At 46.8% G+C, this 27,311-nt stretch overlaps 1 protein-coding gene across 6 annotated transcripts in view; it reads left to right on the forward strand.

Annotated features, from left to right (window-relative positions):
* The window catches only part of ATXN10 (ataxin 10), a 169,936-nt gene extending 143,715 nt beyond the window's left edge, over positions 1-26,221 (forward strand). For 2 of the 6 annotated variants that reach the window (XM_073214031.1, XM_073214029.1), the window contains one exon: positions 13,966-25,298. In XM_073214031.1, the coding sequence (XP_073070132.1) occupies positions 13,966-14,292 (327 nt within the window). In that variant the 3' untranslated portion in view covers positions 14,293-25,298. Of the gene's footprint in view, positions 1-13,965; positions 25,429-25,883 lie in introns of those variants that run through there. The other 4 variants (XR_012121638.1, XM_073214030.1, XM_073214033.1 and 1 more) reach the window with 4 other exon arrangements.
* The last annotated feature ends 1,090 nt before the right edge of the window (positions 26,222-27,311 follow it).

Below are 27,311 nucleotides of genomic sequence, written 5' to 3' on the forward strand. Positions count from 1 at the left end.
TCCCCAAAAAAGGAAAGGGAGGGAAAAGCTCTTAGGTAGGAAGGTTCTGGGGCAGCTGCAGGTGCTGCGTTTCCTCATGAAAAAGATGACTTACTATGAAAAATGAACCCTCCCCAGTTTTACTTTCATATTCCCTGAATTGACCTTCTAGTGAAAAAGCTTTGTTATCAGTGGTCACTGGCTATTGCACAGGGCACGTCGCAGCTCTGCAGCCAGGCTGCGTGGGAGTCAGGCTTACAGGGCTTTGCCTGGGCTGCGTCCTGCCAGCATCGTTCGTTCATTCCCTTCTTCCCTCACAGGCATCTATCGAGTCCTTCCTCTGTTTACACACCTGCCTTACTTAATCCTGACAACCCCATGATGTGGGTGCTGTCATCATCATCCCCATTTTTTAGATGAGGAGATAACTAAGGTGAGACTCCCAAGGGCCTGTCCTGAAGTCAGACCCAGAATTTACGCTTGCTGTGCACCAGACTCCGAGCCCCTTGCAATGCTGCCTCCTTAGAGTCACTGGGAGGGGGCAGAACACACACAGAGAAACCCCAGGAACATGCTCGTGTGGCAGAGAAATCATTCAAAATTATAAATGGAGAACATTTACGTGGATAATATGGTTTTTAAAACCAGATAACTGGTTTTTATAGTGATAATGAAACACTGCGGTATCACGGAATCTCTTCTAAATTGTCAAGAAAAGTTAAAAGTATTACATTTAGTGTTGTACATAGTCAGTAATTCTTTGGAGTTTTATTTGTTAAAGCCTACCAGGTTGAAAAGGCATGTAAAATATGCATAAGATAGGAGATACATACTAAATTTTCAGAGAAAGGGAGAATGATGGAGAAAGGCCAGAAATGAATAGCATCAGAGCCTAGGGATTCGGTTTTTAGGTGTGAGCCATAAATCAGACCCTGCCCGTCCTAGTAGCCAGAGCGCGTGGGGACCTGACACGGGTCACAGGGTAAAAACACAGCACGGCCCCCCCATGCTGTTTCTCCGCTCCTGCCCACAGGCATGGTTTCTGAAGAGCTACCTGAATACCCTGACCCTGCCTCAGCCCTCATTCACTTATTTCCCCCCTATTCTTATATTTTATCCTGCCCTGTATTTTTTATTCATCGGTACACCTTTTTAAAAATGCCACCAGCTGTTGATGGGGGAATGCCATCTCTGGCTCCACCCTTCATATTTTTCAATTCCCTTTCATAGCTCTTTTTTCTTATAGTTGCTTTTATATATCTAAAATATATATCTAAGTAACACGCTTTGCTATTATTGTCTTTGTTATATCTCTTGATATATCAAATCTTGATATTATCAAAAGAAATATTAAAGAAATAGTTTCCTACCTCAGATCATGATGATAATCTGTATATTCTTCTTAGTACCATCTAGTTTTACCTTTTATATTTTGGCCTCTAATTCATTTGGAGTTGATTTTTGTGTATGGTGTGAGTTAGGGGCCTATTTCTTAATTTCTCCATATGGACACAGTTATCCAGCCAGGTTATTGAAAAAAACATGGTTGCTGATGGTGCTGCCACTTTTATCATAAATATCCGTAGATATGTGGGTCCATATTTGGACTCTGTTTACTTTTTCATCAGTCTCTTTGTCTGTCCCTGTAATACCACAATCTTAAGTACATTGCTTACTAACATTTCTTGATATCAGTAGAGTCTTCTCTCTTCTAAGAGTGTTATGCATATTTTTGGTTATTTATATTTTCACATAGAGGCTTTAGAACCAGCTAGTCAAATTCTGCACATTAGTCCTTGTGTGCTTATGTGCACACATATACATATTCACATATGTGCACACGTGAAATCACTCCAGCAAAAACAGTTTAAAATCCCCACATATTGAGCTATTCATTGATATTACATTGACTAAAATCAATTTGATGAGAACTGACATCTAAACAATACTGAGTTTTCTACCCCATGAACTTTGTGTGAGATGATCTTGCCCAAATCTAGGCTAATGTGAGCATTCCGAGCCCATTTAAGGTAGGCTGGGCTCAGCTATGGTGTCAGTAGGTTTGACATATTAAATGCATTTTCAACTTAGAATATTTTCACGTTACAAGGAGCTTATCGGGACATAACCCCACCATACGTCAAGGAAGATCTGTAGTTCATCTCATACTAGGAATGCTCTCCAGTTGCTTTTCTGCTTCTAGGCCTTTTCAGTAATCAGCTAGGAATTAAGTATTTTTTAGAAAGAAGTATGTCGTGAAATCATGCTGGTATTTTTAGTTTAAATGTGGAATTAACTTCTTTGATTTAACACTTCTTTTTGATGCTGGAAATCTGTTCCTAATGACATTAATTACCCATTTGCTTTAAACTAATTATCTAAATAATGGCTCAAGATAACTACTGATATTATCATGCAGAGACAACTGAATGCAGTTTCAAGTTTCATTAATTATATCTAGGATGATTAATTTTCAGCTTTACACACACACACACACACACGCACACACGCACACACACACACACGTTTTCAGCTCCACTGCATGGATTTGGGCCTGCATGATTTTGGTTACCATACATTTCTAATTTTTATTATGGCTTCTTTCTGATCCATGGGTTGTTTAGAAATGCATTTCTTAATTTCTAAACAAATAGTATTTCCTAGTTATCTTTCAGAGATTGATTTCTAGCATAAATGCATCATGATCAAAGAGCATATTCATAATGTTCTTCATCCTGTGAAATCTTATCAAGATTTGCTTAATGACCGAGTATATGGACAGTTTTTGTCAACATTCTGTGTGTGTTTGGAAAGCACACCTATTCTTCAGTACAGTGCAGTATTTTATACATGTACATTAGGTCAAGTTTATAAAGTTTTTATATTTTTACTGATGTTTTTGTTTACTTTGGTTTATCAGTTACAGAGAGAGATGTTTTAAAACATCAACCTATGATTATAAATTTGGGTGTTTCTCTTGTTAGGTACATGCATTTTCCCTTAAATGTCTTGAAGCAATGTTATTAGGTAAAGGTATATAATAGGTCCTGAAAAATGGCCCTGGTTCCATTATGAAGTTTTCTTTACCTCTAAAAATTATTTTTGCCTAATATTAATATAGCTACTCTAGATTGCTTTTGATAGGTATTTACATGATATAACGTTTTCAGTCCTCTCATTTTCAACCTTTCTGTATCACAGGGGTTTCCTGTAAACAACGTATAGTTGGTCTCTTTCTTAATCTAGTTCAAAGATGTTTGCCTTTTAGCTGTTGCATTTAGCACATTTATATTTAATGTAATGACTGACCGACTTATAGTTGGTCCTTGAACAACATGGGGTTAGGGGTGCTGACCCCCTGCACAGTCTAAAATCCATGTATAACTTTTGACTCCCCCAAAACTTAACTACTTAGCCTGCTGTTGACTGGAAGCCTTCCTGATAACATAAATAGTCAGTTAACACCTATTTTGTGTATTATATGTATTATATACTGTATTCTTACAGTAAAGTAAGCTAGAGAAAAGAAAATGTTTTTAATTGTCTCAAATCTCCATTTTTTCAATGTATTTATTGAAAATAAGTGCACCCAGGCAGTTCAGACCCATGTTGTTCAAGGGTCAGCTGTAGGATATTAAGCCTCTCTATTTGTCCTTCCTACTTTATTTTCTGTTCCTCTCTTTCTTGCTTTCTTTTGGGTTGCTTGTTTTATATAATTAAATGTCTTTTTCTAGTTTAAAAGCTCTTTATCCTTTTAGTAATAATTAATAATAATAATAATAAATAAGTTTTCCCTTCTATTAATAGTTACCTGGGAAAATACAACATACATCCTTAACTTGCCTTAAAGGAAAGTCCAGTGTTCCTCAAAACTACCCCCTTCCCAGATAACACAGGACCTTTTAGCATCCCCCAACTTATATGCTTTTATTGTTGTACATTTTAGATCTGTTTTCAAACCCCATAAAATATTGTTGTTCTTTAAAGTCGGCGTTCATTTAGATCTATTCACATATTTAGTAGTTTCCCTGTCCTTCACCCCTTTTTCTTTATTTCCATTCACATATCAGGGATCATTTTCCCTCTGCGTAAAGTCCTTCCTTTAAAATTGCCTTTAAAAGTGGAGCCATAGGTGGAGAACTCGTAGAGTTTGTTTGAACATGTGTGCCTGATGCCAGCATTTTGTTGGGATAGCTGCACAATCTCAACATTTCAATATATATGCATTGAGTTAATTCCACTGTTTCTAGAATGGCATCTGCACCCTCTGTAGTGGCTGGTGTCCTCCATGCCACAGTGTCGGCTGTGGCTTCCTAGCCCCCCTGTCACCTTCTGCTCTTGTGTCCAGGTGGTCTTTGATTCCCACCCATTCAGTGTGGTCTTTCAAAACCAGAATGGAATCATCCCTCTGCCTCTTGGCTCTCCCTGTCCCTTCACCTCCGTGGCCGCCCAGTGTACTTAGAATACATCGGAAGTCTCTAGCACACCCTGAACGGTCCTCTGTGATCTTGCCCCTACCTGCCTCTTCATTTTTCTCCAAAGTCCTACTCCTCCTTATTTAGCGTTCTCAGACACTCCCTCCTTTCCATTGCTCAGATGCAGCTGATTTCTTCCCTCTAGGCAGACCCCTTTCCCTGCACTACTGTGCCCTGGCTGGGCCCTCCTTACTCCATGCCAGCTTCCTTCCTCTCTGCCTCAGCCAAGTGTCTGGAGCCCAGTCGAGGTGAAGTCGCCCCTGTGAGCGCCCCCTCTGCCTTCTCGCACAGTCTGTCATTGAACATGTGTGCGTCTACATCTTCGTCACCCTCTGGACCAAGCACCGTGAGGGCAGGACCGTTTTCTCTGCTTTCGCCTTCACGCCATACGCCACTGTCTAGCACATAGTGCATGTCCAACAAGTATTCCTCAGATGGACAGATGAATGAGTCAAACAGTGAACAGATAGCAGCTTGGTGGAGTGTGCGTGTTTATTTTGACAGGGGAGTGGTTGTAAGCACAAGAGAAATGTCCCCCGTGGTTCCTTTGTTCATTAAGCAAGCTTGGTTTGGCAGTGATATTATTTCAGGTTTGTTCGGTTTTTAACCCCTTCTTCTGATAATTAACACCAGCCAAGCTTTTCATGAACTTCAATTTCAGTATTTTGTTTTAAAGAGAAATAGATATTTTGGATATGCTTAGACTAAGGATCGGTGCTGATGTTAAATATTAGTTAATAAAAAATACCTCCATCCTCTGATCCCTGTGGATCAGTCGGCCATGTGCACGTACAAGCGCCGTCCACGGGATGGGGGTGAGGGCTCGCAGTGCCTTTGGGTGGCAGTCCTTGCTGTCCATGGGAAATCTGTGGTTAGGACCCTGTGAAAGACTTCTGCTTTCTCGGCCACCCTTGCAAACAGGAACTTCTGGCCTGCAGCTCAGAGTAAACAAGAGGAAAATTCCCCCAGATCAGCAGCGAGGCTGGGAGGCTTACTGCCCCATTTCTTCGGGGAGCTTCTAGAGGCCAACAGGGATTTCCAGTTTCAGGGAAAACCAGCATTTGAAGGGGTGCCTACCTCTGGAGGAGCCCCTCAGCTCCTGCGGCCGCTGCTTCCGGGGGCGCCAGCCCAGCTGTTCACCCGCCCGCTCACTGTGGGTCACCCACAGTAATGACATAGTAGCAGCCGCCTTCGGAAAATTCCAGCACCCCTACCATGGAGTCAATTTCTTATTTGTCAGTTTATTGTGGCAAGTGGGAATTTTTTCTTGTTGTTGTTTCCAAATAGAAACAGCTGAACTTTATTTGAAATATTTTTCTTTCATCCTTGTTTGATCTATGTTTTGATCAGCTGTCCTTGATGTGGGGTTTTTATATTGTTTTTATTGGAAGGGGGAGGGGAGGGAGAGAATGAGAGTGCAAACAGGGCTTTTTTTCCTATTCTTTTCTTTTTTCCTTCCTTTCTCTCTCCTTTTTTTTTTTGCAGGGGGTGAGGAGGATGTAAGACCTCATTTTGAGGCTTCAGTTGCATACAGAAACGTTGCAGGTTATCGGAATAATAACCAGTATTTTTCCCAGTGTCCTATGTTGAGGGAATATGGCAGAGCGGCAGGATCGTCAGCTCTGGTGCTAAACAGACCCAAGTTCTGCCACTTATAACTTCCACGCACTTCACTTAACCCATTGAGTTTTAGCTTCTTTGTCTGTGAAACAGGGCCCAGCCCCACAGGCTATGGTGAATGTGAGATGTCATATTTGTGAAGTGCCCAGCATATACTTTCTCAACAAATAAATGTTCTTGTACAAATATCCTATTAGAGCTCTTAATCCCTATGAGAAAGGTGAATTTTCAACTGTGATTGTACTGTGAGTCAGTGGTAAAACTCACAGAGAATTCAGAAACAGATTCACACACACACAGCAGAGGCCCACTGCAGTTCAGGAAGAAAAGAATGGTTCTTTCCATAGTTGGTGCTGGACCAATTTAGTATCCGTAGTGGGGAAAAACCCACCACCCCTACCTCACACCATTCACAAATGCTAATTCAAGATGAGTCATAGACGTCGATGTGAAAGGTGAGACAAAAGAGGAGAAGAACTCCTAGGAGAACATGGTTACTGTCGTGGGGCAAGCAGAGATTTCTCAAATAAGACATGAAAGTTGTAACTGAAAAATGCTAACTCTGGGAGACTTGGAAAAGACATCTGCATTACTGGTACCTTACAAAGGACTCATATCCATGATACACAAAGAACTCTTACCAAAACCAAGGAAAAATCCTTCAGTTTTTAAAAATGGACAAAAGACTCACAGCAGTTCACAGAAGAGGGAATCCCGGTGGCCGATGAGCGCAGGGGAGGCACTCAGCTCACGGGTCTGGGGAATGCAAATTTAACCCGGAGTAAGGAGCCCGGCAGAATGGCTGACAAGCGACATCGGCAAGGAGGGGGAGCAGCCTGGGCTCTAATACGTGGCTGGTGAAAATGCAGATTGGAAAATCCCTTGGAGAACTTTTGGCAGTGTCTCCTAACACCAACCACACACCTGCCCTGCAGGCCTGCAGTTCCACCCCCGGGCACCTCCCCAAGAGGAACACGTACGTGTGGCTACCAGGGGGTGTGCAGGAGCGCTCACAGTGGCTTTATTTATAATAGCCCCGAGGTGGAAACTCCCCCAGTGTTCATCAGTGGTAGAACATACGAACAGTGTCGGTCCATACATGGATACTACACAGCACGAAGAGGAATGAACTGCCCTGTCAACCAGGGGGTGGGTCTCATTAACATTACTGAGCTGAAGAAGCCAGATTCAAAGCGAGTAAATACCGTGTGGTTCCCTTTGCAGGAAGCTCAAGAACAAGCTAGACTGATTTGTGGTGACGGAAGTCAGCCTCTCCTCCCCTGGAGGGGAAGGGACTGTCTTCTGTTTATTTGTGTCCCTTTATTAAACAGCTGATAAACCCTCACTGATCATTTCTTCAGTCGTTGAACTGATACTAGTTGAAAACTAGAAAACCTTTTAATGCTGTTTTGCTTTAAAAAGATAGCCTTTGGGTTTGGCTTCCCAATGGTAAAATTTGTTTTTTTTTTAAGCCTCTCACTGATTCCCTTACCCCTCACCTAGTGCAGGTGAAGATGGGCAAACTCTTCCCCGCCAACCAAAGCAAACCAGCGCACACACAATTTCTCCCGTGAGCAGCGGCCCCCTGGGGCCCCGTGTGCCGTGCGCCCAGCGTGGGGCTAAGGATGGGGTGATGCACGGGTGCAGCACAGTGGCAGGACAAGTACCTCAGTGCGCCACACACATGCACATGCAGGTAGAGGGCTCACCTGAATAGACCCATTCAAAGTGGTGGAAGGAAGGAGACCCTTTTTATGTAGCAGTGATGGTATCCTAGCAACTAGCTCCCCAGGCCCTGAAGCCAAACATTGGAGTCAGATGTAACCTATGGAGGCTTTCACAAGAGGGACTCTTTCCTTGTTCAGGTGTTTTATTTAGCAAATAGTCAAACTATTTTAAAATTAGACTGAAATGAAGCGCTCCAAATTGTACTTCTTCAGATTGTCAGATTGTCTACTAAGCTTTTAGTTACGTGTCTCACATTTTCTTGCGTCCCTAAAATCAGACAGGCTGGAGATAAACAGTATGGCAGCGCGCCACGAGGGCGAGCACGAGGTTCTTCCCAGGAGCACCCTGGGGTCCTCGCACAAGCCACAGAGTCCTTTGCTTTGGCTTGCAAAGCCTGGTTTGCTCAGCCATTTCCCTGCCTCTGGGAGGTCAGAGTGCATCAGGTTCTGCTTTATCTTTTTGCACTAAGAACAAAATTGCTTGAGACATACTCTCACTTAGGTGAGAAAATGGGAGTCTGTCCTTTCCCAGGGTAAGTGCCCAGTATGAACGTGGTCTGCAGTGGGCCTGTCACTCTCGTTCTCGCACAGCCTGAGTAGGGACCGTGGCAGGGCTGTACTTACCCTGCAAGTGGCCTTGGAAGCTGCCTCCTTGGACTTCCTGTCACTAGCCATCTGGCTTTGAGATGACACAGTGTTATTTAATTTTACTTCTCAGTGGTTACTGTAACTGTTTTAGGTGCCACTGTGTAAATTCATTTGAAACCAGAAACAAAACTTTATGCAAACATTTATTGCCTTTAATTCTCATTGTTTCGGATCAGCTCCTCGTGGCTGGTTAATTTAAGGGGTGCTGTCTGATGAGTACAACTTTAAGATATCAACATCCCTGGGAAAACATCTAGAAATCATTGCCTAAATAATTTCACCTTAATAGTCCTTCCATGGCAGTTATGAGTTTGCTGACCTAAGAAAGTATTTTTAACTTGGAAACGATAAAAAACTACATGAAATATTTGTTTATTGTTACATCATTCTGATTTTTTTCCTCAGTGTTGTGGGGTTTTTTTTTTTTTGGCAAAAGCTTTTTATTTATCATAAAGCACTGTTGGGGTTTTTTGGGGTTTTGTGTTTTTTTTTATATCATTAATGTACAGTTACTTGAACAACATTATGGTTACTAGAGTCCCCCTATTATCAAGTTCCCCCCACATACCCCATTACAGTCACTGTCCATCAGTGCAGTAAGATGCTATAGTATCACTACCTGTCTTCTCTGTGCTATCCTGCCTTCCCCGTGCCCCTGCTACATTATGTGTGCTAATCGTAATGCCCCGTTTTCTCCCTTGTCCCTCCCTTCCCACCCATCCTCCCAAGTCCCTTTCCCTTTGGTAACTGTTAGTCCATTCTTGGGTTCTGGGAGTCTGCTGCTGTTTTGTTCCTTCAGTTTTTCTTTGTTCTTATGCTCTACAGATGAGTGAAATCATTTGGTTCTTGTCTTTCTCCACCTGGCTTATTTCACTGAGCATAATACCCTCTAGCCCCATCCCCGCTGTTGCAAATGGTAGGATTTGTTTTCTTCTTATGGCTGAATAATATTCCATTGTGTATATGTACCACATCTTCTTTATCCATTCATCTACCGATGGACATTTAAGTTGCTTGCATTTCTTGGCTATTGTAAATAGTGCTGCGATAAACATAGGGGTGCATCTGTCTTTTTCAAACTGGGCTGCTGCATTCTTAGGGTAAATTCCTAGGAGTGGAATTCCCGGGTCAAATGGTATTTCTATTTTCAGTTTTTTGAGGAACCTCCATACTGCTTTCCACAATGGTTGAACTAATTTACATTCCCACCAGCAGTGTAGGAGGGTTCCCCTTTCTCCACAACCTCGCCAACATTTGTTGTTGTTTGTCTTTTGGATGGTGGCCATCCTAACTGGTGTGAGGTTGATATCTCATTGTGGTTTTAATTTGCATTTCTCTGATGATTAGTGATGTGGAGCAGTTGTGGGTTTTTTTTTAAGACTATTTTTTTAAAGCAGTTTTAGGTTTACAACAAAATTGAGAGGGCAGTACAGAGATTTCCCATATTCCCTACCCTCACGTGCATGGCCTCCCCCATTACCAGCATCCCCGCCAGATGGTTGGTACTTTTGCCACAATTGGTGGACCTACATTCACATGTCGTGTCACCCAAAGTCCATAGTGACCAGGGTTCATTGTGAGTGTTCTACAGTCTGTTGGCTTGGACAAATGTGTAATGCCATGTCCACCATTGCAGGGTCACACAGAGGGTTTTCACTGCCCTAAACCCTCAGTTCATCCCTCCCTGCCCTTCTGACTGACTCCGTAGTTTTGCCCTTTCCAGAGTGTCAGATAGGTGGAATCACACAGTACGTAGTTTTTTCAGATTAGCTTCTTTCGCTTAATAATAAGCGTTTAAGTTTCCTCCATGTGTTTTCAGGCTTGATAGCTCATTTCATTTCTAGTGCTGAGCGGTAATTCCACTGTCTGAATGGACTAAAGACTTGGTTTTCAAAAGTGTTTTCTCAAACAGTGTTTATTTATATCATAGTCATTCTGAAGTCCTCCCCAGGGTCTCTGTATAGTGTGAGGTATATTATAAGGAGAGCTTTTACAGTTCTGAACATTGTATTTCAGAAATTTTACATCTAACATATAGATCAGACCACAAAGGAGTAAGTCTGAAACAGCCTGAAATTCACATGCATGACAGGTTCCTTCAAACGCTGCCCTTGTGCGGCCGCACTCCCACTGCAGAGAGCCTGTGTGCACAGAGCGTGCTGGGTACCCATACCTTACGTCTGTCCTGAAATTAGTATTAGTACACGTTAGTACGCAGCACCTTGGCCAGTCCCACTTGCTGTTGTCCTCCCGATGGTTCAGGATCCCAGCAGTGCTGAGGATGAAGCCCTGCCTTCAGAAGAGCTGCGAGTTTGGGACCGACGTGTGCCTGCCCAGGGCCGTGCTGGCACATGGTGTCTGCTGAATTAGTATCATCATCATTATTAGGTTGTGTACATTTTCTTCTAAACTTAATTATTTGCCATTTTTCCTTTTACATTCACTTTATTAAAAAGCAGTGGCTTTTGAATATGTTTAGGATGTTAATAAATAACTTTTTTTAATTGACGTACTTAAATGCCATTGCCACACAGAATACATGTTTCCTAAGAAACTTGAGAGACTGGGTTGCCTGGTTGTGGCATAGAGAAACATGTTCCTGCTAACCCTGACTAATGTCAGTATTTTTGTCTAAAATGACCTTAGCCAAATTTAGCAGTGACAGAAGAGGGTCTGGTCAAAACATCAGTGTGCCAGAACCGCCTCAGCCCTGTTCAACAGTAACTCCCCGGCTGTTTTGTTTGGGGATCATCATTCTTAGCAGGAAGTACTGTGTCCTCTGTAGCACTCATTTTTCTGTGAGTTTGAGTGTTTGAGTGTGTGAAGGAATGAGCTCCGTGGAGCAGGCGCTCACAGCCCTCTGAGTGAGTGAAGGAGCCGTGCGCCGAGCCCGGAGCCACAGTGAAGGCGTGAAACCCACCCACAGGCTGGGGGAGGCGTCTCCTGGACCGGGTGCTGCGGGCTGGGCCAGGGGCGAGCTGGGGGGCCGCAGTAACCTGGAGGAATGGGGGGCCTGCTTCTGCCTGGAGTCGGCAGCCTCACGCGGGGCAGCGGCAAGGGGAGGGAAGCCTCCAGTTACTCTGGGCTTTCTTCCCCTTGTGGTTTTGTAGATCCACACAATCCCTTCACTTAGACAATGGTCACAAATCCAGAAAATGTCAAAATAAAGCTAAGTTTCGGATATAGTCACCCTTTCCACTCTGCCATTCTCGGAGGGAGAGACAGGGCTTGGACCCCAGGGCAGCGGGCAGTGCCGTGTGGCTGGGAGAAATTGCCTGCCCGCGTCTGACAGCGGCAATGGGTTTCCGTGAGCTGCCTGCCAAGGCTGTTTGAGGAACGGACAGACCTTTTCTTCAGGGCTAAGTGAGTGCAGCTGAGAACTGCCCGTGCTGTGTGAAAGCCCCACTGGTGGATAGAAACCAGGCAAAACTGGAGGTGGGTCGCAGTTTGCCGAGGACCAGCACGGCCCTTAGGTTTCCACGTGAGTGCGTTGAGGCTCCTTTTGCAAGGGATGCTTGTCATTTTTGTTACTGGCCTAATTTCACATTCACATAGAGGCTCACAGAACAATGACTTGGTCAAGTGCAGATAGAGAGCCACACTTTCCAGTTAAGGGTAGGAAACACCAGTAACAAGCCAAAACAGTTTCCCAAGTTTTGAGAGGAACAAATATGTCAGAATAAAAAATACTTATGTCTCTCCTAAAGCTTCCTTATAAACAAGGACAGGTACTTCCTCTGGGCATTAGTAGAAAGCACTGGAAACCCTAACAGGTCTTCATGAAGGAAATGATGGGGAAGGCCACCACCCCCCTCCTACCCAGCCATCGGATACCTAGGTGGCAGGGGCGGTACATCGTGGGTGACAGTGGGGAAACAGCAGGACAGTGGGACCCACAGAACCAGAAAGGCTTGAGGTGTTGGGGGCAGTAGTTCCTAGTGCCATCCGGGTGAGGGGACCCAGGACCTGCATCTGGCCAGCCAGCCCACACTCAGGTCTCAGTCCAGCCCTAGCCCTAGTTTTTTAAAACTGCATTTATCTTGAAATAAAAGGTTCATAGCAAAAAGCAGAAAGAGCACATATGTGCTGTTGCAAATAATTACAAAACAGACATACATGTAACCAATGTCCAGGACAAGACAGAAAACAGGCCTCCCAGCAGAGCTCTGCCGAGCTGACGGGCACACGCCCGCCCTGCACTCCTCGGCTCCAGTGCACACATCCCCGCGGTGTGCCGTGGGTTGGCCTCTTTTGAAATTCAAGTAAGTCAGATCATGGCTTGCACTGTTTTGTCATCTGTCTTTCACAGTCGTGATTGTGAGACACACCGAGGTGGCTGCGTGCAGATTGCCATGTAGTCCACGGCAAGGACACTGAGCATTTATTCATTCCCTCGGCTGTTGGTGGACATTCGCTTATGTCCACTTTGGGGCTGTTGGAGGTACTGCTGCACAGCACACAGATCTGGGCACGTGAGCATGGGCTTTTTCCTAGTTACAGAACTTCTGTGTTGTGGCTTCTGCATCTTCGACTTTATTCTAGGTGATGACAAACTTCAAATTCGGTTGTGCCCATTTATACTCCACCATCAGTGTGTGAGAGTTTCCTCAGCTCCATGTTCTTGCCAACACTTGATGCAGTTGGTTTTTAACTTTTAACCATTCTGGTGGGTTTATTATGTCATTCATTTGGTGGTGGTTTGATTTCTCCAATCAGTAATAAGCACATTTTTATGTTTTGTTGACCGTTTGGATTTCCTGTGTTGTGACAAAGCTGTTCAGGTTTGTTTTTTTTTTTGCCTATATTTACGTTTTCTGACTTTTTATTGGTTCATAGTAATTTTTTCCATATTCAAGTTATAAATCCTTTATTCATTCATGTGTATTAAAATTAGTCTCACCCAACCTGGGGCATGTTTTGTTCTGTTTTTATCTTTTGTTTTCCTTTATGGTATCTATTATTCTTGAGATGTAACTTACAGTACAATATGGAACTTGTCACTGAATGTCCGAGTGCATGTGTGTGCCTAGATGGAGACTGAGAACCTTCCTGCCCCCCAGGAGACCCCCTTGCTCCTCTCCTCACCCAGCACCAACCCCCAGGCCTAACCTCTCTTCTGGCTTCTGTGGTGTGTGATGCATTTTCCCCTCTATGGTTCGTGGTTTCTGTGTCTTATTGAAGATCTGAGGTCATAAGGACATTCTTCTGTATTTTCATGTGAAAGCTTTACAGTCCAGCCTTTCCCGTTTGGATCCAAAGTATCTCCCAGAAGTTAACTCTTTCTTGTGGTGCACAGCAGGGGCTCAGTTTTGTCCCCTCTGTGGCTATTGGTTGTCCCAGTATTGAAAACACCTCCCTTTTGCCTGTGACTGTGCAGGGCCACCTTGCATAAGTCTGTCCTGTGGGCATGAATGTATTTCTGCTGTCCCTTCTCCATTCAAAATGTTGATTGTGTTCTCTACCCTGTGCGATACTAAACTATCTTCATCACCACGACACTGTCATCTCCATACCAGGTAGAGCGCATTCCAAATGCTGACGACCTCCCTCGTGATCCGTTCCCTGTGCTGCTGCACACAGCCCGCTGGTGTCCTCATCACCACTTTCGTCCACTCAGCACGTGTTTCTCGAGTATCTGCTCTGTCATGTGCGGCCACTGTTCCAGCTGCCGGGGATGCAGTGGTGGCCCAGGAGAAGATGCTGTCAGCACTCGCGCGGAGCCTGCAGTTCTTGAGGACGGGCACATCGGCTTCTCTGGAGCAAGCAGCCCAGGCCTCACCCTTAGGAAGCCTCTGGTCCCAGAGCCCAACATGCCCTTGCTAGACCCACCACTTCATGCTTGACTACAAGCTCCCTGCGGGCAGACCACACCTGATCTACTTCGTTTTCGGTGGTCCCTGGCACGGAGGGCAGGTAGTGCTGGCTTGCACGGGGGGCACGGCTTCCCGGCCCTCCCCGATCGCTGTGTCCTGTCCCGTGTCCATCAGCCCTCCCAAGCCTCCCTTCTCGCCCACCGGCTCCTCAAGCTCATCCCACCCAGCACGTACACTCCTGCCCTGCCTGCAGTGTTAAAAGTTACTTATTTGAGAGGAGTCTTCCATGATCCCAGTTCAAACAAGGCCTCTTGCATTGTTTCATCTTATCCTGTCATTTAACCTTGCAGCAGTTACAACAGTTTGTAATTACATGTTTATTCCTATTGAAAGTTCCAGGAAGATCAGGACCCCTGCCATGGGCCTTCCATGTCTCGGCCACGTAGCTGGTGCCCAGTGAGCAAACGGGTGAATACGCACAGACCCACCCACAGACCCACCAGCTCCGCGCCTTCCTCCCTCCCCTTTACCTCCATCTCTTCACTGAAAACCGCCATAGGGGGAATGCAGCCCTGGTGTCCTGCCTAACGAATCTGCGTGTGGCTTCAGGTGCTGGCTGGGAAAGTGACTGATAAGAAGCGTAACCGGGCCGCATCCCCTTGGGTGGCATGGCAGCAGCCAGAGAACTAATTGGCGTGGATAACCGAATGGAATATTGACCTGGCTTTTTCTGTTACCCACAGTCCATAGCCCAGCTTTGTTGACCTCAGTAAATCTCTGACAATAGCAGCAATATCAGATCTGTGTGTTTCAGAAGAATAGCTGATGTTATAGAGTGCCTCTCTGATGCCTGGCATTGTGGCTTTATTTGAGCTTCATGACCATTCCGTGAGGTGGATACTATCATCCCCATTATAAAAGAGGAGATTGAGGCAGAAAGGCTTTGTAAACGGCCATGGCCGTGAGCTGGTGAACAGTAGGGATGGCAGTTTGAACGTGGACTTTCTGACTTGAGGGCCCAAGGACTTGATCTGTCTGTCTCCTGCCATCATTTGACACATTGGAAAGTCGTTTGCCTCCCCCTTGTATAGATGAGGAAACTGAGGCAAAAGGGAGTGAAGTCCTGTGCCCAGCTGGGAAGGTTCTTAACTCTTTTCGGCTTCCTGGACCCAATTCCAATGTGTGTTGGTGGGGAGGGGGGTTCTTCCCACATATACACCACCAGGGGATTCTCCGACACCAGCAGGGTGTCCGGGAACTCGACTCGATCTGATGCTCTCCGCTCGGAGACCGCGCCAGATTCCCAGGCTAAGGGCTCCGTCCTATGAGACTGCCCTCCACCCCCACTCGAGACGCGGGCCGCAAGCCCCAGGCAGTTCCCTGTGCTTCTGACCTACTGGCTACAGATTGGAGGTTCCCATCCATGACCTCCCCCTTGGGTGTGATTAATTTGCTAGAGCAATTGACAGAACTCAGGAAAACACTTAAATTTACCAGTGTAATAAAGGATACAAGTTAACAGCCAGATGAGGAGAGACATACAGCAAGGTCCCAAATAAAGGAGCTTCTAGCTTGGGGCCTGCCTCGGTGGCACATGGGAGCATTCTGTCTCCCCAGGCATGGAGAGCGATGAGATCTCAAGGGGTTTTGTGAGGGCTTCATTGCATAGTCACGATTGACCAAATTATTGGCCATTGGCTGATTCAACCTCCCCTGCCCTTGGGTGGGGTCCAAAAGTCTCTCTTTAACATGACCAGGCACCCATTTCACCCTTAAGATTGTGCAGTATCTTCAGGAGCTGTGGATGAAGGCCGAATATACCTGGGAAATACCTACTTGGTCATCCGAGTGACCGAACAAGCATTTCTTAGGACTCATTGTATGGCAGCAGCAGAGGGGCTGGGGCTTCCTCTGCAGCCGCCCAGGCCCAGCTGGAGCAGAGGCTCCGGCACCTGTCAGGTGTGCCGAGTGCTGTGTGCCAGGCGAGACATGACTAAGGTCCCCTCCCGTCACCCTCACACGCGACCTGTCCAGGTGTACCTTGGTGAGTTGTATAAATTGCCCAAAGTAACAGAGCTTATAAAATGGTAGAGTTGGAATTTGAGGCCAGGTCTGTCCTATTTCAAACCTCGCTCTTGCCGCTGTGGACTCCTAAGGAGGCCCCAGCCCCGGCCCCTCCCCCCTACAGCCTGAAGCCCCTGGAAGTGTGACCTCGGCCCCCTGCACACTGTGCCCCACACAGTCCGCTCCAGCCAGGCACTCGCCCCTCCTCTCCCGCGTCTGGGCCTCGCACGGCCCACGGCACTGCCTGCAGCCATCTTCCTGCTTGCCAGAGGACCACGTTCTTTCCACCCAGTGGACCTTCACTCAGGGTTCCTCCTCAGAGAGGCCTTCTCTCCCCATCCTGGGCCAGCGCGTTGCCCTGCTCTGACTGTGTTTTAGCACATGACCCACTCAGGTTTGCTGTGTGGTCTAGTGCCTGCCACCTCAGCAGGGTGCAGATGCCACAGGCAGGAGCCTGACTGAGCTGTCAGCTGTGTTCCCAGTGTCGAGCACGGTGCCTGTTTGCTACATGAGTGAAGAGATCTTGAAAGACATTCGGATGTGTGAGTAACAGTTCAAGCTTTTGCTTGTATCTAAACCCCTTGCTGTAATTCCACTACAAGAATCAAGAAGCTTATTGTTTGTGGAGAGGGGGGCAAAACATGTTAAGGGATTAGATTTCTATGGCTGAGTGAGTTTTTTCCCCAAAGTGAAATACCCAGTAGTTCAGAAGTTTAAGAGAGGTGTCAAGAAGAGCTTTAGAAGTTAATGTCACCGCTGTGACCAACTTGATTTTTAAAGTTAATGGTGTTCACTTCCAGTTTGTGTTGGAGTTAGAGTTCTCTGCGAATGGTCAGTTTCTGCTGACAGTTGTGACTTTACAGTGGGTACTGCCGTGCCCCTCCCTTCATGAGGATAAGCGAGAATTACAGGTGTGCCGAATTCTGGGTGCACCTGTTGCTAACAGAAATGGAGGCAGACACAGAGAGCGAGGACCACCGTCTCTTCGTGTTTACCCCACAGCACAGAAGAGACGCAGGGGCACCCACAGCTGCGGGTCGGCCTCTCCACACCTGCAGCCACCCACCCTGGGTGAGGGATCTGGGAGCCGCTGGGAGGGGGTGGGAGGAAGGGAGCAGAGACCAGCCAGCACTGCCCTGGGGCCTCGCGTAGCAGATCCTCGCAGGGGATGGTGACATTTGGACCAAGGACACTGGCAGCAGGTGCTCAGGTACCTGGTCTGTGCAGGTTGAGCTGAAAGATCCCTGGCTCTTCGGTACCTGCTGCTTCTTGGTGGTCTGAAATCCCCCCGGAAGCTCTACACTATTTGTGTCCTTCATTTAAAACTTTGTATCTTAGAACTGTTTTTGACCCTTGGTTATGCTGTATTAACTTTGTCATCAGTGCCATCCCAGCACCAATTGTCTCTAATTTAGGTGAGATTACTTACCTTTTCTACTCCAAATTTTCGTGTCCCTTTGGCCTGTCCATTGGCCACTCCGAAGGTATTGTGCAGAGGCGGCCTCTCTATCTGGTATCTCATCAAGCTTATTTTGTCCTTCGGGATTTCTTTGAAAGGAAAGGGACCGGATTTCAAGTATGAAAACCTACCATTCTTTATAACTGACTTGTGGGCGTTACCTTGGAAGCTTGCGGTCAGGCTGACCCGGGGAGGCGCTGCCCTGCCCCTCCTGCAGGGGACTTCTCGCCACCTGGCCAGTGAAGGGCACTTAGAAGCAGGATGGCCGAGCAGTTAAGAGCGCGGAGGTGCAGCCTGCGTCCAAACCCTCGTTCAGCCACTGCAAGTGTGTGAATGTGGGCACGTCCTCGCCTCCCTGATGTTTCATTTTCTCGTCAGCACTGTGAGGTCATACCCCCTACCGCAGTGTGTTTCTGTGAGTGCCCAGAGCAGCCCCCAGCACACACTCTAGTCCTGGGCATATGGCAGCTGCTGTTAGTTTATTATTACTATTAATATTTTATGCAGATAAACGGACAGTCTTGGCTTATGTGAGAGACTTGATTCCTTTTGCTGAGCTGTGCGTACACTGAAGGCAGCTGTGCACTCTGAGTAGGAACCCATTCAAGCCAGCCTAGTCACCGGATAATGCCTTCATCCCAAATCGTCCGCGAACTTTGCGAACATCCTCTCGCCTTGCACACGGGGCCTTGAGCTTTCCCAGCGGGCTCTCCTGTGCCCCCATGACGCAGTGGTCTCAGCTGACCGCACCCTCTCCTGCTGCCTTCTTGGCAGTGATCCTGGGGGTGCACCGAGGCCCTGGGGCAGGGCCGTGTCCTTTAGACATTTATCGGGCCCATATGCCCCTCCCTGCAGCGTGAAGGCTGACACCGTAGGGCACTGTGTGTCTGCGCGTGTGTGTTAAGTGGCATCTCACTCACCGCCCAGATCTGATGGAAGAAGGGGGGGTGCCACCCCTAATGAACAGAAAGAAGCCAGGCAGACACCAAAGGGTGTTTGTCCAGCAAATTCTTCATTAAAACTTTCCTGTTGTGTATGCCAGGCGCTACAGTGGGACAGGAGTCCCGTGTGCAGGAGCGTGCACCCTATAGAAGGTGTCGGGACGCCACGTGTGGTATGGGAGAGGAGGGCCACAGAGCAAAGGGGCCCAGCAGACTGGCTCTGGAGGAACTGTTCCTGCACCGTTCGGTCAAGCACCTGCTGTGTGCCAGGCACATGCCAGGCTCTGCCAACACATTACATGCAGCAGCTCGCTCAGAGCCTCAGAGGGGACATTGGAGCGCTGCCCCGAATACAAATGGAACTGCTTCGTGGCCCCAGACCTTCAGTGCAGTTTCAGTCAGAAGTGGTATTGGTTGTGTCTGATCCTGAAACCTGTTATGTGACACAGATGCCAGACTGACTGCTTCGTACCACGCTGTGCTTTTAAGTAATTGGTAAACTGACTCCAGGATATGTCAAGTAGAAATGAGTTTTGGTGCTGTAGGAGCCTCTGCCACCAGAAAACCCCGTGGCTGGGAGGTGCCAGCAAGCATGGCCCTTGTTCCCGCTCTTTGGGTGGGGGGTCCATGTGGTCACTGGACAGGGAGCAGGGTGTCATCATCCCATTCCTTCACCTCCAAACCAACAGCCCCCTGCTCTCCTGTGCTCATCTTGGTAGCCGGCGCTTCATAAGCTGGGAGCCCACTCCCAGCCAGGGTCCCGGCCGAGGACAGAGGGTCCGCATCATTTTGCCCTTGCCCATGCCGTGTCGCCGAGGGAGGCAAGCCTGGCAGGAGGGGAGTGTGTTTTAGGCCTCTGAGAGGAGAGGGGGCAGAGGCCCTGGCATTGTGGATATCTGATCTCTCCCTTTCAAAGGTCTGTTCATGGAAAGTAAGTTGTGTGTACGGAAGCCAGCAAACATGGCCTTTGTTTCAAAATCATTAAGAAAGCGCGGGTGTGGGTTCTGTGCAGAGATGCGGTGTCTGGGTGACACCGGGTGCCTCGTGGTCCCGTCAGAATTGAGCAGGGATCTTACTGGGCCTCGTATTCTAGCTCCCGAGGGGTTTGCTGCCCAAAAGGCAGCCTCAGCTCTCAGGGCAAAGGTGTTCCTGAGACAGCTTCCCCCCGTGGAGGCGGAAACTCTCGCTTCCCGTCGTAGCACGTACTGAACTCAAGCATTACTTCACACTCTTCAGTAGGTCACAGATGCTGTAATTTACAAATCTGGTGATTATTTGTTCCCACCCTCTTCTATTCCTTGTTTTTTCTTACCACTTATTAGCAATTAACCAGTAATTGGTAAATTAGAGAGCATGCACACCTTTATTTGTAAATGCTGTTAAGATACAAAACCTAGAACAGGACACATCGGCACAGCGCTAAATGCTGAACTACAGATAGTTTCTCATATTTAAATACAAAAATGTGGAGGGAAGTTAGATACCAGATACACCAACAACTTGGAGAAGGAAGAGGGGCCAGAATGGGTGCTTTGCATTAGTTATTCATCGTGCTGTTTTCCAGCCTCGTGCAAGGAGCCCCTTGTAGAATCTGTACAATAAAGATCGCTGCTTAAATTTTCGGAATGAGAAGAACATGTAGGTGACTGAATGACATAAATGAGAGTTAAAGCAATAAATAATCTACGAGATGAAAGCAAGATGCCAAATGAACTTTGCAAGGAAAGCAATGAAATCTCCCTTGACACTCAGGAGTCAGTGGCGCAGGAAAACTGTGTGGCACTTTGTACAGGAACAGTAGCTGTATTTTTCAGGTTTATTTCCTCTACGAGGCCCTCTCTCCCTCCCTCTGGGGCTCTCTCCCTGGGAAGGCCTCCAGGCTGTGAGCTCTTCCCGCTTCGCCGTCTCCTTCCCGCCCTGGTCTGGTGGAGGCTTCGTGTCCTCTGTGGTTTGGACAAGTTCCTCTTCCTCCCACAGCAGAAGCCTCAGTGAAGCCCACGGTCCCCTGGGCAGCAGTTTGGGAAATGCCTTTTTTCTCCCTCAGAAAGGAAGCACCTCAAGAGCAGGGCTGAGGTTGGTCAGGACTCCCAGGGGTCAGGGACCTGGACAGGCCGGGGACACACCGGTGACACGTTTTCTGTGACTGCGTGGCTGGGAGGAAGGCAGAAGTGTATCGAGCCAGCAGGCAAGAGGTCACCCTTTCTATGCCACGTCCCGGGCCTTGTCTCTTTGGCCAACAGAAATTGGCATATTTAGAAATATTTTGGTTTTTAGCAGTGTAAAGCATTTTAAAATTTTGAACAACTTTAAAACTGAACTACTTCTTTGCACTCTGAAAATTTATGCAAATTTACCAGAGTCTGAGAAGATACTAACTAGTTTAGATACAGAAGTTACATAGTAAGCATCCTCATCTTTAGGAAAATTACATGGTTTTGTAATAGTTACATAATTACAGATAATTTCATGGTTTTGTGAAAGCCTGATGCAGTGGGCTTGTCTAGTATTGAACATCCTCCTCAGACCAATTTTATAAAAGGCTTCTGATGTACACTCTGTGCCCTGCTACATAGTGCACTTTGGAAAGGCTGGGCAGTACATAATTCCCTTGCCATGGTGGGTTCTACAAATAACTTCTTAAAATATATCCTGGAAGCAGAAATTAAATAAATATAGATACTATATATATATATATATATGTATATATATATATAGTTATTATATATATCCTGTATGTGACATTAAATATGTGTACATTGTGCATCTATAAATACATAAAATAGATATATAATATATAGTGTGTATACAGTGTGTATATATATATAAAAAATAAATACACACATGTCCTAAAAAGTCATTAAAGTCCTTTTAACATATTTAAATTGTTTTAACTCAAATAATCTAAGTTTTTCAATGCTAGTACTTTTTAAAGCTCATTTATTCATTCAGCAAATATTTATTGGTGCCTTTCATGTTCTAGGCTGGTTTGGCAAACTTTTCCTGTAAAGGGTTAGATTTAGTAAATATTTCACTAGCCATACTGTGTGCGTTGCAACTACCCCACTTAGCCTCCGCAGCATCACAGCAGCCATTGGCAGTACATAAATGAATGGGCACGGCTGTGTGCCGGTGAAACTTCATTTATTATGGGCACTGAAAGTTGAATTTCAGATAATTTTCATGCGTCACAAATTAGTATTGCTTGAATTTTTACCCCTGCCACTTAAAAATACAAGAACTGTCTTGAACTTGGGGCCGTACAAAACCACGGGCTATAGTTTGCCAGCCTCTGTTCTCAGCAGGCTTCCAGACGCAGAGGTAGGGCCGTGACAGAGCAAAGTGCCCGTCGTCTTGGGGCCTGTGACCTAGTTTTCTACAGGGCTTTACCATCGGTGCTGACGACTGGAAGAATGTTGTCTTTCTTGGTTAGATAGGATCTTTCTCATCAGACAGTTCCAATTGTAATGTGCTAACTCACCTGATTACCTTAAAATTGAATTTGGCACATGCGTCTGCTGCTCAGTAGAATCCTTGCTGCAAGATTCTTTCCCATACCGTGTGCCTCCCAGCCTACATTTGTCGCCTGACTTGCACAAGGCCCCAGGGTTCAGTGTTGAGCCAAGGCATTCTGAAGGCTGCACACTGCGGCCTCACACAAGTGCTCCCCGCCCTCGGCTTCTCACTTCCACCTTCCCAGGCACGGCAGTTGCGGGGTGCGTATCGCCACCATCATCTTTCTGACCTGTCGCAAGGTACCAACGTGCAGTCGTTGAAGAGCTGGTCGGCCCTTGGGGTCCGCACTCTAGTGCCCATTGCAGGATTCTTTCAAGGCCGTTTTGTAACAAACAGGCTCACGCCTTCTGTTTGCAGTAGCTATGGAAACGTCAGCAGCCCTCCTCCCAGAGCTGAGCACACAATAGAACACTTCAAGTGTTGGTAGGATTAGAAGCTTTAGAAGATGTTTAATTTTCTCTCCCCTTCTCTTTTTCTTTCTGTCTCCTTAGAGAGGGAACAGGAGGGCAACGTGAATATTAACCAGCCCGCTTTAATCTCCCTTGTGGCACTTGAGGCTGCCCAGGGCCCTCAGCCTTTCACGCGGCCGACAAGGATGGTCTTGCATATTCATGAGCCGGGCCGTGCGTTAGACTGGCTCACAGGCGCCGAGTTTCAACTCAAATTTTATGAAAGGGGTAGCCGTTAAATTTTGTTGTTTCAATTATTATTGTTCAGTCAGAGGCCCTAGACAGGAGTGCTGAAATGTTCTCCTGGACACGGACAGACAGGAGCGCCTTTCCGTGGTATCTAACTCGGACCGAGGGCCCAAACCCAGGGCCGAGGCAGACGCACAGCTGCCCTGCCCGTGTGCCCAGCTTAGGGCAGGAGCAGCGCGCCGTGTGCTGGCATGGCACGGCCTCAAGGCGGGAGCGGGACTGCTTTCACTGACAGCACTGGGCAAGAAGCCACATCTAAGTGGAGAGAGCTGGGGGCCGGCACAGCCGCTTGTCTGCTATTCCTGGTTCTCCAGGTGCCGCTGCGGCCCAGAGCCGGGCCCCGAGGTGGGGCGGCTGGAGCCCCCAGCGCTGCCTGCCCCTCCGGCACACCTCTGCCCCGCGAGTTCCCGTTCTGCCAGCAGATAAGTGCCATTTCTGCTTTAGGCTTCAATGCTGCTTTCTCTTAGGTTGTCCACCCAGCGGCTCTGCCGAGAATCTGCACCTCGTGAAACTCTCTCCCACTTCGTTGCTGATGGTGCTGGCCCAGCTGGGTGGGGCTCCTGGGTGGGGAGAGATACTCATCGGTCTCATTCTTTCCCTATACATATAAAATGGGGAATGTAAGTTTTCCTGCAGAAATTCACTACCGTGCACTTCAAGGGAGAAATGTTACCAAAATACTGTGACGAATCTTCACAGGGTGTGGTAGGTGCCCCTGAACATGATTAAAATCCACCCTTCCGTCTGTCCACAGGGGGATTCTGGTGTTTTGTTGCCATGGACCTTTGCTTACACAGCCCAGCCTCCTTGCTTGGATTGTGTGGATACTGGTTCACTTCCATCTCATTTCTCAACCCAGCAAAACCCCGAGTCAGGAAACCACGTGGAGGACAGACAGGAAAAGCACAACGCTGTGGGTCACTGCGGTGCCACCACGGTGGCCGGGGTGCCAGGAGGGCCTGGGCAGGAGTGCACACCAGCCTGGAGGGACAGAGACAGAGCGGCCTTGTACGCCCATCCTGAGCACGAGGCCTGTGTTTGCAGCGCTTCAGTCTAATGTCAGTGGCTCATGTTCACTGTTTTCCCTTGAGGACATCCAACTAGGGAAACAGTTTGGTCCACTTACTCTGTCACGCCGAAGCCTTTCTCTGTGGCTTCCTGCGCCAAGTTGAGGGAGCAGTGCCGCCCACCAGCCTCCCTGTTGTGCCGGAAAACTAGGACGGGGTCGTCAGTGGTGCCCACAGCTGGAGGGCCTGACCCCGTTTGGGGACACAGATGCCCCAGTTCCAGCGTCAGAAATGCCTGTGTGGAAAACATCTGGTAATCAGGTGAAAGGCCTCATTTTTCCCACTGCCTTCCATGTAGCACGGACCTCTTTTCCTTGAAAGAGTACATTTATTCCACCCCAGGCTCTTTATTGTTCACTGCAGACCAACAGAAGGTGCCGGGACTGCTGTTCTCGGCTTGTCCTCTGTGTCCCCAGATCCGCTGCTGCAGACCCGTTGGTCCCTACAGTAATTTAATGCTTTCAGGCGGTTTACACAGCTCTCGGTAAATAAGTGAAAGCATTTTTTTTATAATACAGTGATTCTGATTTTTTTTCCTAAGCTGTCTTCTGTCTGCTGTGGAGGACACTGTACCAAACGTTTAAAATTTGGGCCGCGGCCCAGTAAGGCTGTGAGGATGAGATGCCTTCTCGTGAACACAAGTATTCAAACTAAACACAGCAAATCTTTAAAAGGCTTTTTAGCTTCATCTTTAAAATACGAAATGGGGGAAATTCTGTGGTGACTCGTAGGAGATCCTTACTGTTCACTGGGCTACTTTAAACAAGATTTTTGTGTCTGATTTTAACCTGGTATCTTTGGGACTAATTCTTGATTGGTCTTACTCTTTCCCTGATGACTCAATAACGTAATTGTCCAGCGTGTGTGTGTGTGTGTGCGTGTGCACATGCATTCTTGTGTTCGTAAACTTCAGGTGTGGTTACTCTAAGCCTTTACTTCCTTGTTCATTCATTCAACAAATCCTGGTTAAGTACCTCTGTGTGCCATTGCTGTACCTCACACACACACACACACACACACACACACACACACACATTGAACATACATGTGCATATGCATGTATTGTCTTTCATTTTCCCCACTTTGGATGTATATTCAGAGCATAGCCACAGGACAAGCTTGCTAATGGATCCTGGCTCTGCAGCACTGCCGTGCCCGTCCTCCCCTTGCAGCAGTGCTCATGTGAAGGTCTAGAACAGGAACTTACGTCTGCAGATTCCTTTACTCCGCTCCCAGTTCTGACCCAGTGGGCAGTGTATGCCATCCGAAACCTCACGGAAGACAACAGCCAGAATCAAGACCTGATCGCAGAGATGGAGGCGCAGGGGCTGGCAGACGCGTCCCTCCTTAAGAAAATGGGTTTTGAAGTTGAAAAGAGGGGTGACAAGCTGATTCTGAAGCCTACTGGGGACACCCCTCAGCTGGTAAGTAGGCGAGAGTGAATGAGGTGCCCTTTCAGTCGCAGAGAGCAGCTCCCCCTTCCCCTCCATCATGAACTTGAGAACATGGATGGGAGCATTTGGCCTTCTAAAATGGCAAAGAAAGCCCTCAGTTACAAATGTTTTTGTTTGTTTAGGCTTTTGCTGCCATTCCCCTAAAATAGTTAAAATTTCAAACTTGTTCTAGGGGAGAAATTTAAAAGCATGTCAAAAACTTTACATGGTCTAAAAGTTTCTGACAGGAATTTGATTTTCTTTAAAAACTAATGTTGATTGCAATAAAAAGAGCAGAAAACCCTTTGTATAATATTGAATGAGTTGTTTCAGCTTTCTCTGTTATTTCTGATCATTGACCAAAACTCTCTGTATTTCTTTTCCTTTGATGATTCTTGTAAGTAGATCCCGTTATATCTGCAACTTTATTTCGCTTTTCTTCCTAGTGAATGAACACTCTCCATCCAAATATCTGAAATCCTGGAATCTGTTTCGTGGGTTTTTCATCCTCTGCAGTGTGTGAAATCGCAAGTGTTTAAAGATTTTTTAGTTACAAATCCAGGAACACATGGAACCTTTTAGGTTATAGCGTTAAATGAATAAGCTTAAAAGTGAAAGTACATGAGTTTTCTGTTGTTTCTTTGCTTTAAAAATGTGACCGTCTGTCTGGTTTGCCTCTGTCCTCATGATACAATGTGCATTTACATGTAACATATTGTACTCACTGGCAGCAAATAAATCCTCTCAGTTGAGGGCACATCCCTCACTTGGCGAAAACTTGGAAGTGTGCTTGGATTCCATTTGTTCCTTCGGATGGCACTTCAGCTTCGTCCCTTTTCTTTTCCTCTCCTCGCTGGGTTTTCTGAGCTCTGGCAGGCAGTTGAAGTAGTTTCTCACTGTGATTAATTCTAATGCTCTCTTTTCCCCCCTTCTGCCTTTCCAAAACATTGACAAGACTCATTTCCAGTTAATTAATTCGAGAGATGCTGAAGAATAGAGAAGCTCTCCCTCCTCCTCTTAGGTCTTGGGCTGCCTTGCCCCTGAGCCCTGTCCCTCTGGGACGCAGCAGGGAGGGGGCCAGGGAGAGAACGTGCAGCGATTAACTCTTCTCCGTCCAAACCTGCCAAGAGCAGAATTCTCAAAACCCCTGGTGTTTAAAAGCTACCGCCTGCCCCTCACCTGTGGCCACACCTCTGTAAAGGCGGAAGGAATACCTGTGGTCAGCTCCGTGCGCGGGGTGCTCCGTGACGTCTTCAGTTCAGGAATAGCGCCAGTTCTCGTTAAGGCAAACCATTCTGTGTTGGCCCAGGCTTCACTGGGATTGATTGCACAAGGAGCTTTGGGGAGCGGCAGTGAACCTGACCTTATCTGTGTGTCTGTCAATCTCTATCTCCCCCTCTGTGTACTCTAATATATTAGAGGCAGAACTGGATTAAGTGAGCGCTAAATCTCAGTAACCACCCAGATCATTAATGAACAGAAAATAGTGGCAGGCCATTTTGTGACGGCCTAAAACATGCAATCTTCTTCAGCAGCCCTGTCACTAAACTGTCAAGGTTATGCACGACTTGTGTTGACCCTTCCAAAGTAAAACAACTAAGACCCAACCAGGAGTTTTACAGAAATGCCCACTGTTCCAAAGTAGAGTGCTTCTCTAAGTATTATGTAGCCATACTTAAATTGCTTTGTAAAAACAGCTTAAGCATGTTAAGAATGAAATAAAAGTCTCCACTGTGGCATCTAATGTGCTCTGTGTAACCGTGAAGAAGCGTCTAGGCTTGTGGGGATCTGAGTCACATATTTTTTCTCTCGCTTATGACATTGCGTCAGTAAAGAAGCCATTGCAAAACTTAAAATGCCCAAAGAAAGCATCC

Source organism: Manis javanica, chromosome 10 (assembly GCF_040802235.1).
Source record: "Manis javanica isolate MJ-LG chromosome 10, MJ_LKY, whole genome shotgun sequence".
In the NCBI taxonomy this organism is placed as follows: domain Eukaryota; kingdom Metazoa; phylum Chordata; class Mammalia; order Pholidota; family Manidae; genus Manis; species Manis javanica.